At 38.3% G+C, this 17,088-nt stretch overlaps 4 protein-coding genes across 5 annotated transcripts; 3 read left to right on the top strand and 1 right to left on the bottom strand.

Moving 5' to 3' along the window:
• Positions 86–3,813, top strand: LOC104729726 (DEAD-box ATP-dependent RNA helicase 16-like). 2 transcript variants are annotated; one of them, XM_010448719.2, is made up of 15 exons: positions 100–119; positions 249–485; positions 616–777; positions 876–965; positions 1,044–1,172; positions 1,427–1,527; positions 1,631–1,742; positions 1,853–1,984; positions 2,076–2,141; positions 2,225–2,401; positions 2,542–2,637; positions 2,723–2,860; positions 2,933–3,015; positions 3,114–3,381; positions 3,477–3,813. In XM_010448719.2, the coding sequence occupies exons 2-15, from the start codon at positions 288–290 to the stop codon at positions 3,564–3,566; spliced, it is 1,842 nt and encodes a 613-aa protein (XP_010447021.1). In that variant the 5' UTR covers positions 100–119; positions 249–287; the 3' UTR covers positions 3,567–3,813. The 2 variants fall into 2 exon arrangements, with proteins under 2 accessions (XP_010447020.1, XP_010447021.1); XM_010448718.2 differs by having other exon boundaries at positions 86–485.
• LOC104729725 lies at positions 4,495–5,779 on the top strand. Its single transcript, XM_010448717.2, has one exon. The coding sequence runs from the start codon at positions 4,581–4,583 to the stop codon at positions 5,535–5,537; it is 957 nt and encodes a 318-aa protein (XP_010447019.1). The 5' UTR covers positions 4,495–4,580; the 3' UTR covers positions 5,538–5,779.
• Positions 6,424–8,991, top strand: LOC104729724. Its single transcript, XM_010448716.1, has 2 exons — positions 6,424–7,096; positions 7,490–8,991. The coding sequence occupies exons 1-2, from the start codon at positions 6,535–6,537 to the stop codon at positions 8,911–8,913; spliced, it is 1,986 nt and encodes a 661-aa protein (XP_010447018.1). The 5' UTR covers positions 6,424–6,534; the 3' UTR covers positions 8,914–8,991.
• On the bottom strand, positions 9,339–11,907 carry LOC104729723 (protein NUCLEAR FUSION DEFECTIVE 4). The gene is made up of 3 exons (XM_010448715.2): positions 11,504–11,907; positions 10,533–11,428; positions 9,339–10,028 (listed from the first exon to the last, which is right to left on the bottom strand). Exons 1-3 carry the CDS (start codon positions 11,855–11,857, stop codon positions 9,557–9,559), a joined length of 1,722 nt encoding a protein of 573 aa, XP_010447017.1. The 5' UTR covers positions 11,858–11,907; the 3' UTR covers positions 9,339–9,556.

Genomic DNA, 17,088 nt, shown 5'->3' with positions numbered 1-17,088 from the left:
TATTTCGAATATAACAAAGCCCATTTAATAAAAGCCCATAATAAAAAGCCCAAAAACCCTTCTTCTTCTTCTTCTTCTAGCTTCTCTCCGCCGCTTTCAAGCTCCGCGCCTCCTCCTAGGTAAGCTTGGTTCGGAATATATTTCTTCCTCTGAAGACCTAAAGTGAAGTCTTTTGCATTTCTCTAAGGTTTGTGTTCGATCTTCTTAACTCGGACTTCTGACCTTCCCCTTCTGATTCCATGAGTAAGACGAAGGTGAAACCTGTGGAGGATGTGAACCCGGAAGTGATGGACGTGGTTAAGGAAGCAGAGGAAGTAGAAGAACAGAGAAACCTCGGAGAAGAAGAAGAAGAAGAAAAGGTAGAAGAAGATGTAGATAAGAGTTTCGAAGAGCTAGGGCTTGATTCTCGTCTAATTCGTGCCTTAAGTAAAAAGGGTATAGAGAAACCCACTCTTATTCAGCAATCATCCATTCCTTACATTCTGGTAAATATAAATATAACTCTAAACCCTAAAACCCTGAAACCCACTTTTAAAGTCTCTTCCTTTTTTGCAATTTCATTGCTGCTTGTTTAAACTTAGATGGTTTTGATTGGCTCTGTTGTTGTTCTTCTAGGAAGGGAAAGATATAGTTGCTAGGGCAAAGACGGGTTCAGGTAAGACTTTGGCTTACCTTTTGCCATTGCTTCAGAAGCTATTCTCAGTAGATTCTGGGAGTAAGAAGAAGCTTGCTCCCTCTGCGTTTATTCTTGTTCCATCTCGAGAGTTATGCCAGCAGGTTTGTTTTTTGGACGATTTGTTTTCATGTTTTTTTCCTATACATCCAAAGATTTCAATTAGCCATCTGACATTTTGGTTTGAATTGGGGAAATACAGGTTTACTCAGAGGTTTCTTCGCTTATCGAGTTGTGTAGGGTTCAACTGAAAGCAGTGCAGTTGACTAGTAGCATGACTGCATCTGATATGGTTAGTTTTTGCTTTTCTCATCTTGAAAAGCATTTCATCGATTTTTTCAATATTTGTTTTAATTGTTTTCTTTTGCAGCGTAATGCATTGGCTGGACTGCCTGAGATTCTTGTCTCCACACCTGCTTGTATTCCTAAATGTTTTGCTGCTGGAGTTTTAGAGCCCACTGCTGTCAGTGAATCACTTGAAATTCTTGTTCTTGATGAGGTATGATATATGTATTTCAGTTAAAATAGTGGCTTTGTTAGAGGTTGTTTTGCAAACGCACTAGATAATCAAGTAGTCACTCTATTTACTGGAAGTAGCATGATGTGATGTGATGTTCTTGGAAATATATATTGTGTATATAAGCCACTTTGGTTTAAGCTTTCAAGTACTTCTATAGGTTTATTATCTATTATGTTCGCCTTAATATTCCTCTCTTTGAGGAGATGTTGATGTTAATATAATTCTGTTATCAGGCAGATCTTTTGTTGTCATATGGATATGAAGATAATCTAAGGTCGGTAACTTCAATAATCCCAAGGCGTTGCCAATGCCTTCTTATGTCGGCTACCACAAGGTAAGACATATATGGATGATAATGATTCTATTTAAACTCATATTTTTTTCTCCCAAGTTTGTCTTGAATGGTTGACTGAATAATATCTTTGCAAAAATCTTAGTTCTGATGTCGAGAAGTTGAAGAAATTGATTCTGCACAACCCAATCGTTTTGACCTTGACAGAAGATAATGACAAGGAGGAGCCCGTCCCGAGTAATGTTCAGCAGTTTTGGGTATGAGTCGCTCTCTTAGATTTGTTTAAATCAGTTTGGCATTATGTTTGGTTTATAAGTTCACAGTTGTAGGTCTGATTACTGATGATAAGTGTGTTACCTTGTCTTAGATCTCTTGCAGTGCTCAGGACAAACTGCTTCACATTCTTGCTCTCTTGAAGCTAGAGGTTGTTCAGAAAAAAATTCTGATATTCATCAATACGATTGACATGGGTTTCAAGTTGAAATTATTCTTGGAAAAGGTAAGTTTTGGGTCACTTATTTGAGCATTCTGATTTGCAACACTGTACCTGTAATTATAATATTGAATTAATTTTGTTTTGTTTCCGCCAGTTTGGAATCAAGTCTGCAATTTTAAATGGGGAGTTGCCTCAGAATTCTCGGCTTCATATCCTTGAGGTACATCACCAAGTCACACACCTAAATTTAGTTCTTTTTGGAAGCAGCTTTGTTTCATAATTAATCACTGTATGTTTGTACAGCAATTCAACGCAGGTCTTTTTGATTACTTGATTGCAACGGATGATAATAGCCAGACTAAAAAAGAAAAGGAAGAGCCTAAAGGTGAGGAGAACAATAAAAGCAAGAAGCGTCGCAAACCAAAGCTGGATGCTGAGTTCAGTGTAGTTAGGGGAATTGATTTCAAAAAAGTTCACACGGTATGCTACGTGACTTTGCCCAATGGGATTTTCTTTTCTTTATTTTTTGGTACTCTTTGCTGTTTGGGACTGAAAAAAAAGTTCCATGTTTTCTTTGCTGTGGATTTTTAATCTTCCCTTAAACCTGTTCTTATGCACAGGTCATAAACTTTGATATGCCTCAAAGTGTTACTGGATATATTCATAGAATTGGGCGTACAGGGAGAGCATATAGCAGCGGTTCTTCTGTTTCTCTTGTGAGTTTCTCATCTAATAATACCGTTTTATTGGCGTGAACCCTTTAAATTTTGCAAGTCTAATGATCTGCTTTGTTTGCCACAGGTTTCTCCGGATGAGATGGAAGGGTTTGAAGATATAAAGTCCTTCTTAGCAAACGACAAGAACAAAGATAGTGATATCATCACACCCTTTCCTTTGTTGACCGAAAATGCTGTCGAGTCTCTTAGATATAGAGCTGAGGTGAGTAATCACTGTAGTAAGATGCTTAGTTCTTAATTAAATGAAGTATTGAAAGTTAAATTATCTTTGCAGGATGTGGCAAAGAGTGTTACAAAGATTTCGGTTCGAGAGTCTCGAGCTCAGGATTTGAGGAATGAGATAATCAACTCCGAAAAGTAAGCAAGAACATTACTGTTCGATAACAGTTCTTAATGTGTGTGTTGTTTATTCCGAGTTTTTTTCATCTTCTTAATTTCGCTATTTCTTTCTTCAGGTTAAAAGCTCATTTTGAAGCTAATCCAAGAGACTTAGATCTGTTGAGACATGACAAGCCTTTGAGTAAGACTGCACCTGCACCACATTTAAAGGACATCCCGGAGTATCTAGTGGACCTAAAGACACAAGAGGCAAGCAAGGCGGTGAAGCTAGCTGGAGCTGCAATGGGTAACAGTAGGAGATCTGGTGGAGGTGCTGGTCGCAACAACAAAAACAAGAAACGTTCCAGAAAAGGCGGCGACCCACTCAAAACCTTCAACCCCAATGTAAAAAACAACATAACTAAATTTCTCCTTTTTCTCTGCTTTGTGTCTATTTGTGCTAATTTTTTCTCTGTTGTTTGCTTTCTTCAATCAACCAGGGATCTAAGAGAGGACATGGTGGAGGCGTTGGCCAGAAGAAGGATTCTAGCGATGGCTCGACCAAACAAAAGAAACAGAAGACAGTTTAAGTTATTTCGTTTTGCTCAAGTGTAACCAAATTTTGACTCGTTATAAATCACACAGAAGAACGAAGACAAGAGATACCATCTTAAGTTCTATTCTTGTAGCAACAGGATACAAACATTTGTGAGCATATTAATTAGCCTTTTGAGATTTTTGTTTGATATATACATTAGATCTTTGTAAGCTTATGACATTGACAACGATCTTTGTAGGGTTCAAAATATTCTAGTCCACAACATGTTCTTGAACTCATTTGGATATTTTTGAATGGAAAAGACTCATTAGTTGGGTCGATATGTTAACTCTGTTATTTATGAAGGCTATATCATCATTGCACGTTTCTTGTTCGGGCATTTTTGCCACGTGTCATCGATAGATTGTGTATAACTTAATCATACCAAATTTGAATATAAAATTGATGGAATGAAATTTTAACTGAAATTTTACATCATTATCATGATAACTATATCATTATCCAAAATAATTACAGCTAACAGTAACAAATTATGTTGAGTTTTTCCTTATATAATGCTACATAGATTATAAAAGTTATATGTATAGTATAAAAACTAATTTTAAATTTTAAATCAGAATTAAAACTAATGATGCATATAGTTGCTAAACCTTTTTTGACCAAAAAACCTTTAACAATGAAAAAGATAAAGACAAAGAAACAACCTAATATATATTTTTAAGTCCAAGTTGGATTTTGGTAAAAATACACATCGCATATTCGTTTTACTAACAACTATCATGACGTTAATCAAATTCGCTTACATAAACTGTTAGCAACTTTTAATTAGACAGCCAATTAATTTGACTTAATAAGTCAAAAACTCTAACTAACCCACAACAAATAATTTGTCTTTCTTTGATTGAACGTTTCACACGTTTGAGACAAACACTTCACGATACCTCCCATAATTATAAGTGAACCCTACAAACATAGTCGTAAACTCAACCACAAGAGAAACCTTATCTTCTTCTTTCATCCTCATCTTCATCGATCTCTCAAAACAATGCTCTCTTTTATCTCTAACCAGATCGACCGGCAAAAAGATGTCTCTCATGAGGAAAAAACCCTAAGCGATCTCGAAAAATCCGATGGTTCACATTTCCCTGGCGATGACTACCGTCCGTCCGATCGAAAAAACTGGATGGCTGGTCTAACGTTGGAGAAACTAACTCTTAACAAGATCGTGTGGCCAGGAACGCACGATTCAGCTACCAACGATATCGGAATACCTCTCATCTCTCGTCCTTTAGCTGAATGCCAAACGCTATCCATCTACGAACAGCTCGTCCTCGGCACGCGTGTCCTCGACATCCGTGTGCAAGAGGATCGCCAAATCTGCCATGGGATCCTGACTTCATACGACGTTGATGTTGTCATCGATGATGTCATCAGATTCTTGTCGGAGACTCAGTCGGAGATTATAATCTTGGAGATAAGGACAGAGTTCGGACACAAAGACCCTCCGGAGTTCGAGACTTACTTGGCTGACAAGTTAGGTCAGTACCTGATACATCAAGACGATAACTTGTTCAACAAGCCTGTATCAGAGATTTTGCCGAAAAGGGTTATTTGCATCTGGAAGCCTAGAGAGTCTCCGAAGCCGAGCCGTGGTGGACATCTCTGGAACGCAGATTATCTAAAAGATAACTGGATTGATACGGATCTTCCATGGACGAAATTTCAAAGCAATTTGAAGCATCTAGGCGAGCAGCAATCGATATCTTCTAGAAAATTCTTTTACCGGGTTGAGAACACCGTTACGCCGCAAGCAGATAATCCGGTTGTTTGGGTTAAACCGGTGACTGATCGGATCCGAAAACATGCTAGGCTTTTTATATCTCAGTGTATTTCCAAGGGATGTGGAGATAAGTTGCAGATTCTGTCAACTGATTTCATCGAAGATGATTTCGTTGATGCTTGCGTCGGACTCACTCACGCAAGAATCGAAGGCAAAATTTGATAGGTCTCCAAGTTTGACAAGGATTTGCAACCAAATTTATTTTCTTTGGTTTTTTGTTGCGTGTATTAAAAGTGGCACTATTTACAAAGGCGTATGTGTGATTCTCGTCGACGTCCTTTAGAAAAAGTTTGTGTGTGTCCTTTAAAAAGTTTCGTCTTTTGTAAGACCTTAAATCTGTAAATCCGATTGTATCATACGATTAGATTGTTAGTTTATTGAATAAAATGTTATAGTGGATAGTTGATATAAATATATAACCTCAAGATAAAGAAGTATATTATAACATACTTCTGCACCACTCTTTAACCTAATTTGTTAGAAATTTATAAGAATTAAAACATGATGTTAAGGGGGTTTACTAAAGAGAGACAAGCTGGTGTCCTTGATTGTGTTATGTTCTGCCACAATTAGCTTGCTTCCAAACGTACCAAGAATCATGATTCATCAGTCATCATTCATCAACAAACTCTTCACAATTAGCATTTATGCTACGGCCTCCCACATGCCTTGACACATATGGACATGATCTTGGTTAACTATTTTTGAGGCTATAATAAAACTCACCTCGTGGTGATTTTGTCCTAGCCTGCATACATACACCAATAGCTTAATTGCTTTGACATTAAATACGGGCGGCTGACCATTGTGTTAATTCATCATCTCAGTCAGCATTGGACCGTTATACATAGTCTACACTCTACACCAACAATCTCAAATATTAATCATTCGAATAAATGTATGTTGCTATAATTATGTTAATTGAAGTATCCGATTCAGTTTCTGTATATATACAACGTCTATTTTTAGAGAGCCTTTTCTTCTTCCTTGTAAAATTCGGAGAAATTAACGTTTCACCAATATCTCACATTCTCTCTGTGTCCGTCTCTTCTCTCTCTCTCTCCGCCTCCCTCCACCGTCGTCTCCGGTGATCAAAGCCACCATCGTCTTCATTAAACAACATCAACGTTCACAGAGTTAATTCTTGATTTTGTTTCTCATGGCGGATATTGTGAAACAGATCTTAGTAAGACCTATTCAATTAGCGGATCAGATAACTAAAGCGTCGGACGAAGCTTACTCGTTCCGTCAAGAATGTCTAGAGGTCAAAGCCAAAACGGAAAAGCTCGCCGGTCTCTTACGTCAAGCGGCGCGTGCGAGCAACGATCTCTACGAACGTCCCACGCGCCGTATCATCGACGATACAGAGCAAGTCCTCTTCAAAGCCTTAGCCCTCGTCGAAAAATGCCGCGCCACGGGACTGATGAAACGTGTTTTCACCATTATCCCCGCGGCTGCGTTTAGGAAGATCACGATGCAGTTAGAGAATTCGATCGGAGACGTTTCTTGGCTCCTCCGTGTCTCTGCTTCAGGAGATGATCGTGACGATGAGTATTTAGGACTCCCTCCGATCGCTGCTAACGAACCAATCCTCTGTTTGATTTGGGAACAAGTCGCCATTCTCTTCACAGGCTCTCTCGAGGATCGATCCGATGCAGCGGCTTCGCTCGTGTCGCTGGCTCGTGACAATGATCGATACGGGAGGCTCATTATCGAAGAAGGTGGGGTTCCACCATTGTTGAAGCTTGCTAAAGAAGGTAAAATGGAAGGTCAAGAGAACGCGGCTCGAGCCATTGGTTTATTAGGACGTGACCCAGAGAGTGTTGAACAGATTGTGAACGCAGGTGTGTGTCAAGTGTTTGCAAAGATTCTTAAAGAAGGTCATATGAAAGTTCAAACCGTTGTTGCATGGGCTGTTTCTGAATTAGCTTCTAATCATCCTAAGTGTCAAGACCATTTCGCTCAGAACAACATCATTCGTTTCCTTGTGAGCCATTTAGCTTTTGAGANGATTCTCTTCACAGGCTCTCTCGAAGATAGATCGGACGCTGCGGCTTCGCTCGTGTCGTTGGCTCGTGACAATGATCGATACGGGAGGCTCATCATCGAAGAAGGTGGTGTACCTCCATTGTTGAAGCTTGCAAAAGAAGGTAAAATGGAAGGTCAAGAGAACGCGGCTCGAGCCATTGGTTTATTAGGACGTGATCCAGAGAGTGTTGAACAGATTGTGAACGCAGGTGTGTGTCAAGTGTTTGCAAAGATTCTTAAAGAAGGTCATATGAAAGTTCAAACCGTTGTTGCATGGGCTGTTTCTGAATTAGCTTCTAATCATCCTAAGTGTCAAGACCATTTTGCTCAGAACAACATCATTCGTTTCCTTGTGAGTCATTTAGCTTTTGAGACGGTTCAAGAACATAGAAAATACGCTATCGTGAGTAACAAGCAGACGTTGTCTTCGATTCATACGGTTTTCATGGCGAGTAATACGAACCCATCAGACAAGAAGGAGAGCAACGATCAAGATGAGACCAAAAGCAATATCTCACATCCTATGAGTAATCAGACACCGAGTCAGATGCATAGCTTAATTACAAACACATTGGCAATGAAGGGTTCGGGTCCGAGTTCAGGTTCAGGTTCAGGTACTAACAAGAATCAGGTAAAACAGAGTAATCAACAGCACCAGAATCATCACACCAAGGGTGGTTCTAACCCGAGAGGGAACAATCACACACATGTTTCTTTAATGGGGACAAGCATTAAGGGAAGAGAGTATGAAGATCCAGCTACTAAAGCTCAGATGAAGGCAATGGCTGCAAGAGCATTGTGGCAACTCTCAAGAGGGAATCTCCAAATATGTAGAAGCATAACAGAGTCAAGAGCATTGCTCTGTTTCGCCGTTTTGTTAGAGAAAGGAGACGATGAAGTCAAGTCATATTCAGCTTTGGCAATGATGGAAATCACAGATGTGGCTGAGCAGTATCCAGAACTGAGACGTTCAGCCTTCAAACCAACCTCTCCTGCTGCAAAAGCTGTAGTAGAACAGTTACTTAAGGTGATCGAAAACGAACTACCGGACCTTTTGATCCCCTGCATCAAATCAATCGGTAGTCTTTCAAGAACGTTCCGTGCAACGGAGACAAGGATCATTGCACCACTTGTGAAGCTTCTTGATGAAAGAGAAGCAGAGGTTTCAATGGAAGCCGCAGTAGCGCTTATCAAATTCTCATGTACCGAGAATTTCTTGCGTGATAACCACTCGAAAGCGATCATAGCAGCAGGAGGTGCAAAGCATTTGATTCAATTAGTCTACTTTGGAGAACAAATGGTTCAAGTCCCGGCTTTGATACTACTTTGTTATATAGCATTGAATGTACCAGACAGTGAGACTTTAGCTCAAGAAGAGGTTCTCGTAGTTCTTGAATGGTCGACAAAGCAAGCTCATTTGGTGGAATCACCAACGATTGACGAGATATTACCAGAAGCAAAGAGTAGATTGGAGCTTTACCAATCTAGAGGGTCAAGAGGATTTCATTGATATATGACACAAAGCTAATTCACTAACTAGAGTATGAACACTCTTCATTTTTGTCGCCTCACAGGTTTTGTTTTCTTCTTTGATGTGTTCACTTATGTCTTCTTCCAACGTTTGATGAAGCTCTCTGTATATATTACATTGGTGATGCTCTTAGACGTTGTTATAAGTGTGTAGACTATGTTGTAAGTCGAAACTACTATATTGATTTTAGATTCTATAATCATATAATATCTGAGTTAACTTTGTTTCAGATTCTTTTTCATAGTTTGTGTTATTTTACTTCAAAATCGGTTTTAGTTTCTCACATTGTTTCTCTATTGTTACTGAACACCTTTTTGATGTAGTAACGTTTAATTTAATGTTTACATGATAGTTACAAGGAGGAATGAGAATGAGAATGAGAATGAGAATATGCAACTCTCCAATAAATGAGCAAACATTAAGTACTGATACCCATTATCTGAACTTACACCAAACAACTGATTCAAACACTTCTTAAGCATAAGTGTACAAATGTACAATCACCGCTTCTAATAATACTGAACATTAAAAACTTTCACAAAAAAGATTTACATATAACTATAGAACTAACATCCCCCTCCCCAAAAAAAATGATTATAACCAAAAGCAAAGCTTAACACTCTCATCGGAGATTACCACTAGATTTCTTAGCCTTCTTGCTTGCATGAATCTTCGCATAGATCTCCTTCGTTCTATACGCAAGCAAAAGGTCAAGACCGATCCCAATAACGGAAGCAAGCGCCATAACAAGGAAGACCATACGGAAACAATGAGCTCCTACACACGTATTGCCTCCACCAGGAGTCGGTGTGGCTTCAGCATCGTAGAGTAAACCCGCTAGTAGACCCGAGAACAGGAACGATCCTAGAGGCAAATTGAGTATAAGGATGTTGTAGATGAGTCCATAGTATTTTAGACCAAATAGTTCTGAGGCTGTTGGCACGGTTATGGCTAACCGGACTCCGTAGCAAACCCCAACCACCATTGAACCGATGTAAAGCGAACCGGGCATTGCTAAAGCCATCAGTAAATATCCTACGGCCATGATAATCTGAGCTGCTGCATTCCATAGTGGTCTTGGTGTTCCAGCTTTCCTATAGAATTGAATAGAACAAAAAAATCATTCTCAAGTTAGTCTATGCAAATATAGGTAAGTTCCCTTAATAGCAAGATTAGTCAAGGTCCCCACGATGTCGAGTTCTCTAATAAAGACTAAAGAAAATCTAAAAAGATCTTTCAACGCAAAAAGTCGAAAACTTTTATTATGGTCCCCCCGGGCACAAGGAAACTTCTCAATCAGGAGGAACTAACATGTCAAGAGCTTTAATAAGAAAAATCATGTGAATGAGAAAAATATTCAGTTCTAAGTAACAGAAGAGGAAAGTAATATACTCTATGTGCCTTAGCGGCAAAGCAAAGATGAAACAGAGGAAACTGACACCACCCAAATTTGCATTTGAATGCGTGTAGATAAAGTGATCAAATGAGAATATTCCAATTTCCAAGTCACGTTTACAACTTAACAAGATCTATGTTTCCAATTATTAAATCAGTTTTTTTTTTCTACTAAGAGTGTTTTAAGTAAAGTGACTACTTACTTGATGAAGTGCTCGGAGATGGTACCGGAGAGAATCCGACCAAAGAATCCCCAAATACTAATCATGGAGACAAACTTGGAAACATCCGTGTAACCAAGCGCAAGCCCGATCTGACCCATATTGTTCATCACTGCTAAACCAGTACCTACTCCACACAAGAAGGACACAAACAAAACCCAAAAGTCAACACTCAACATGGCTTCCATGATGGTGTGTTCTTCTCCAAGAACCGGTCTTTTCTTCTCAGTACTCGTCACCACGTTTCCATGATTCTCTTCCTCCTCATCTTTTAACGGCTTAAGAGACGGTGGCAACTCGTTATCCGCCGCCGCTGCAGCACCTACGAGTGTTTCATCCACTACAATCTCGGATCCTGATCTCAGTAACGGTTCATCGGCTCGTCCTTCTACGTCTTGTTCATCTTTATCTTGGCTACGGAAATAAGCGTGGAAAGGGACGGCGATAGGAGAAGCTAAGAGGATGAGAAGAATCGAGGCGAATGCAATAGCGACAACTCCGGTTTTGATTCCCAAGATATCGTAAGACTGAAGGTACACAGCAACAACAACCGCGACGATGTTAAACACGGCGAAGTATTTAGACTCTTCGTTGTCCTCTGCGGAGGTACTAGCCGGAGGTATTTCACGGAGGAAAAAAACCGCCGTGAGACAAACGGCGAAAGGTACGACGGAGAGAAGAACAAGAAACGAAGCTGGATCAGAGGAAAACAGAGCAGTGCACACATCCGTGAAAATCGCAGTACTTAAACCAACGTATCCTTTAAGAATCCCAGATACAGGACCACGGTTTCGCCGGAAGTTTCTTATACAAGTCACAAGGACCGCCGTGTTCATCCACGTCGAACTGTTCCCTCCCATACAAAGAAACACACACATCTACACAAAATTTTAAAACTTAGGGTTTTACAACTTTGAAAATTAGGGTTTGTTTTAGGAATCTTGATTTAGTACCTGCCAATAAGGAAGAGGTTGGATCGTGCGGCTAACGACGAGCCATTGTACACCATAACCAATAAGACCTTCGAAAGAACCGATGAGAAGGATGACAGGAGTTGAAAGACGATCAGAAGCAAGTCCGGCGAGGATTCCGAAAGCTTTTCCGATGTCTTTAGCGACGGAGAGACTGTTGAGTTCTAACTGAGTGAGGTTCATTAGGGATTTGAGAGCGCCGGAGTAATTTGAGAAGGTGTAATTGTTGCCGGAGATGGATTGGATCCAAACGGCTGTAACGAAACCAAGCCATTTGAGAGCTGAGGAGGAAGAAGAAGAAGAAGACGAAGACGAAGAAGATCTCCCAAACCCCATTGGAGGAGGAGGAGAAGATATCGAGAAGAAGAAAGAAAGAAAGAAAGAAAGAAAGAAAGAAGAGATATTTTTGAGTGTGTTGTGTTGGTTCGTTGAGCTCTCTGCGTACAGTTTTAAAGGTGAAACGTTACGTTTTTATTTTTGTTTTTTCCGCAACTTTAGACTTTATCGTTTTTTTGTAGAAAGTATTTATTTAATCTCAAAAAAGGAAAAAATAATAATTTAATAACTAGAATGATGAAATGAGAAAGTACGAAAGGGACACGTACGGTGAAGGTGTGCTCTTGGTTCCAAATATTGGATGAATTTATAAATAAATGTCGAAGAGGAATTAAGACTTTTCTATTTAAATGCAAATTGCTTCTTCATATCATTGGATATTTTTTCTTCAAGGTGATGATTAATTAGAATATGGTCAACTAGGATGATTAGTAGTATTAGTGGGTGATTTTGGCCTGTTCCAAGCATGACAGTTCATGCTTCCGTAACTTTTAATTTTTCTTATTAGAAAATTATATATATAGACGACCACATGGTTTTATTTAAACAAAATATGTTTTTTTTTTTTTGAAGTTTTTTTTTTTTTTTGTTCTCCATTATAGAAGACTCAAATCCATTATATGGTCAACGAGGCAATGAATAAACAGTTGTACGATACTACATGACATGAGATGAGTAAAGAGATATCTTTGGTAGTAACTAGTAAGTGGATATACGGATCTATAATTGAATGAAGTAATTGGAAACTAGAAAGTGGGGACTAGTCCGGCTCAATATTATTGCTAGAAGCTTCCAAGTCGGTTTGGTGCCGTCTAGTTTACGTTCAGTTTTATTTGGTATGAGATATAAAATTGACATTGTGTATACTTGGGTGACTGAGCGCCTCAAGCACCTTCGATGAATTGATACGTTTCTACAATGCTTGGATTACTGATGAGAGTACCAAAATTCCATAACGTTAAAACACATCAAACCCAATTCATAATTAGTTGCATCGGTTTAGTTTTGCTCTTTTTGATTTTATTAAATTGATCCAGTTCACACTAATTTAACACTACAAAAAGATTTTGTTTGGCTTTGTAAAAGTCACTCAAACATGCGTCTTTTTAAATGGAAAACAAGTCGTGAACAACTCTAACGTTTCATGTTGCCAAGGGTTGTATTCCCATTTTTTTTTTTTTTTTGTAAAGAAAGGTTGTATTTATTTCTCTGTCGCTTGTACGTACGGAACAATTTTTATCGAAACACTAGGAAATATCCAGAGCAGTCACTTGTTTCTGATCACGATGCTTTAAAATTTTAGTTATTCGGCGCGTTTAGTTTCATATAATCTATTTGGATGTGACAACAATTTTTCTCCACCAAGTAAGTCACCAACTTGTATTTTTCATCCAAAACGTTATTGGCTTTGATTGGATATATAATTTTAGATGAGTGTTTTGGTTTGTATTCTTCAAAAATCGCAACGAACCATTAATCAATTTTTCAGATACTTGAGATTTCCTTAAAGAAATAGATTTTTCAAAAAAATTATCTAATTAGTTTGGCTTACTATACATCAAAAGCTACAAGTTTGCCGTATTTCACTAGGTTTACTTCCTTCCTTCCCAATAGCTCCCATCAAGTTTGGCTTACACTACTTTTCTGTTTTTATTCTCACGCCAAAAATAGACAACTCCCGAGTCCTGACGCCTTTGCTGGTTGATAATATAATATAGCTGGAAAAAGAAACCAAAATTTCTCTAAAAAATGTTAATATATAGGGATTCGTGTGATATAGAGCGATCCTAGTTATGTTATCCTTAGCCAGTTAGCCGCCTCTTTCCTTTAATGTAAGCAATTTTTTCTTTGGCAAAATGAAGTTCTAATAATTTAATTCAAGAATATTCGTTCGTTACTTATCCTAATGACTCAATCCTTTGCAGCCATAGAGTAAACTCAGCCACGTTTCATCAAAATTTCATTTAATCACGCATGCACGACCAGTAATGTGGAGATAAAACCAGTATTTTTATTGATCGCATCCAAAATGAGTTATTCACTAAGTGATTTGCTTCGTATAGACTGACGTACGTGTCCATGCCATCGGGTCTAAATGATAAGATCAGTACAGAAATGATACCGTAGGTGTATCAATATGATTGAGAACACCAAGAACATGTTCAACAAAGTCATGAAAGCTTATAACCATTTTGCCAGTTGTGATGTGATAAGAGAGATGAATATTTGATGGGGCCAATTCGGGATTTCGAACAGTAAGGGAGTGATATGGACATGTATCTTTCTATCCGTGAAATTAATTCTTGCGGGCGATATTTATCATAATTGTCAAATAAGTGATCTGATTTGTTGGCGAGGTTATCACACATTCACAATTTGCTTATCACAAAAAAAAATCTTTTTTTTTTTTTAATTTAGAAAGAAAAAAGGTACAAAAGGCATTTGTATGTTAGTGTTGTAGGATTCCATAATGTGATGATTTTATTATATACTAGTACAAAAAATGAGATTAAACGGATGAAAAATGACGGACAAAATGAGGAAAACAAAAATCGCAAAGTAGCAAACAAACATGAAAATATGAGTAAGAGTAACTATCGCTCTAATTAAAAAGTGGGGTAACAATGTCTCTTTAATTATTTAAATAAAGAGTTTTTGGGATGGAACCAATTAATGATTTTGTTTCTATCTATCTAAAAGTTCTTGTGGTTAAGTATAATTTCTTATGATGTACTGTATGTTTTTAAAGTTCACTTTATTAACCTTTTTAGCAATAGTTAAATATTTTTTCACAGTAGGGTATATATTTGAAAATACTCGAATTCATTCCTGGACATGAAATAATTAGATATTATAAAACTATTAATTTAACTTACCATACATGATATTATAAAATTTAATTCTTGATTGTCGTCTAATTTTTTTTTTTCTGTAAGGGTAAGGAAAAATGATTAATTGTTGTCCAGTTTTATACCTCAAGAATTGTTTTCAGTGAGTTATGAGATAACATAATGAATGATCTATCTAACAAAATATCTCACCTTAAGCCTTTTTCAAAAAATATATATATATATATATATCTCACCTTAAAAACAATACAAAAATAAAATATCTCACCTACCAACTAGGCGAGTGTCAAGTAGTTTACATTTGAACCAGATACTCATCAGTCATTCAACTCTTCTTGTTGTAGGAAACTTAGAAGTTTGAACTACCAAAATAATTATAATACTGACAAAATAGAAAAATTAAAGAAAGTAACAAAACAAAAATCTGATATCTGTCTCTTTTTATCAAAAGCCGAGAAGTAACCAAAAAAAAAAACAAAACAAAATGTATCAAACATTAGCATTTTAAGAAATAAGTAAATAAGAGAACAAATTTTAAAAACACTTCTGTTCAAAGTTCAAACAATAAGACTGCAGTGTTTTCCATCGGAGCTACGAAGGCTTCTGGATCAGATAGTTTCACGGGTGCTTTCTATCAATAATACTGAGAAACGACGAAGGAAACAATTATGCAGGAAGTTCAAACTTTCTTCAATGAAGGCTCTTTCGACAAAACCTTGAATCATACTAATATCTGTTTGATTCCAAAGACAGAAGGTGCCAGACATATGAGTGAATTCAGGCCGATTGCCCTTTGCAATGTTAGCTATAAAATCATCTCTAAGATCCTGGTCTCAAGACTGAAGCAACACCTGAATAATATTATTTCTGAGGAACAAGCGGCTTTTATTCCAGGCAGAGTCATTACAGACAATGTTCTCATTGCCCATGAGTTGATTCATGCCCTCAAGGTTAAGAGACGATGTGCAAACTCTTTTATGGCTATCAAAACTGATATTACGAAGGCTTATGACAGATTGGAATGGGATTTTCTTCAAGAAACACTGTTCAGATTTGGTTTTGATGTAAAATAGGTTCAGTGGATTATGTCCTGTGTTCGAACACCAACCTTCTCGGTCAATGTAAATGGGAACCCTCAAGGCTTCATCCAACCTGAACGTGGTATAAGACAGGGTGACCCCCTCTCTCTATACCTCTTCATCCTCTGCGCTGAAGTCCTAAGTCACTTAATGAAGAGAGCAGAGGTAGAGGGCCATATTCAAGGAATCAAAATCAGCAACGCAAGCCCTCCAATCACTCACCTACTCTTTGCAGATGACTCTTTGTTTTTCTGCCAAGCAAATCTGAGCTCATCTTTGGCTATCAAGGAAATTCTGACACAATACGAACGTGCATCGGGCCAACAAGTGAATGTCCGTAAATCATCACTAACCTTTGGAAAAAGAGTAAGCGAGCAGACCAGAACACAAATCAGAAGACATCTCCAAATCCATAATGACGGAGGATGTGGCAAATATCTGGGACTCCCAGAGCAGTTTGGACGAAAGAAAATTGAGTTGTTCCAGTATATTATCGAAAACGTTCAAGGCAAAACAAAAGGTTGGAACAATAAGTTTCTATCACAAGGTGGGAAGGAGATCCTCTTAAAAGCTATTGCCATGGCCATGCCTGTCTATACTATGAACTGTTTTAAACTACCAAAAGGCATTTGTGAGGAGATTGAGAGGGTGATTGCACATTATTGGTGGAATTCTCAACAGGGAGGGACGGCGACTCACTGGGTAGCATGGGAGCGTATGAAATATATGAAGAAAGAAGGTGGTCTTGGATTCAGAGATATTGAAAAGTTTAATGACGCCTTATTAGCAAAACAAGCATGGCGAATCCTTCAGAACCCCAATAGCTTATTGTCTCGAACTCTGCGTGGGCGATATTTCTCAAATTCCAGTATACTTGAGGCAACTTGTGGCACTCAGCCATCATTTGGCTGGAAGTCAATTCTTTGTGGTCGAGATTTACTGCAGAAGGGTCTACGAGTAAATGTTGGGGATGGATCTACTATCAATACTTGGACTGAACCCTGGCTTTGTACGCACCCGCCAAGACCACCACGGCAGGCACCTACCTATCATTCAGCTGATTTACTGGTTGTTGCTAATCTTTTACTTCCAGATAAAAGCGGTTGGAATGAATGGCTAGTCCGAGAAAGAGTGCACCCAGAGGACGTCTCACTGGTTATTTCCATCAAGATCAGTAGATGGCAACATATTAATTATCTTGGATGGCATTATACTGAGAATGGATTATACACGGTGAAGTCAGGTTACTGGCTGTCAATACATCATCCGGATCATATAGTCCATGCTAGACCGCCTGATGGAG

Source organism: Camelina sativa, chromosome 12, assembly GCF_000633955.1.
Source record: "Camelina sativa cultivar DH55 chromosome 12, Cs, whole genome shotgun sequence".
Taxonomy (NCBI): Eukaryota; Viridiplantae; Streptophyta; class Magnoliopsida; order Brassicales; family Brassicaceae; genus Camelina; species Camelina sativa.
Note: the sequence above shows the minus strand (reverse complement) of the source record. Positions and strands in the feature narration are given on the sequence as shown.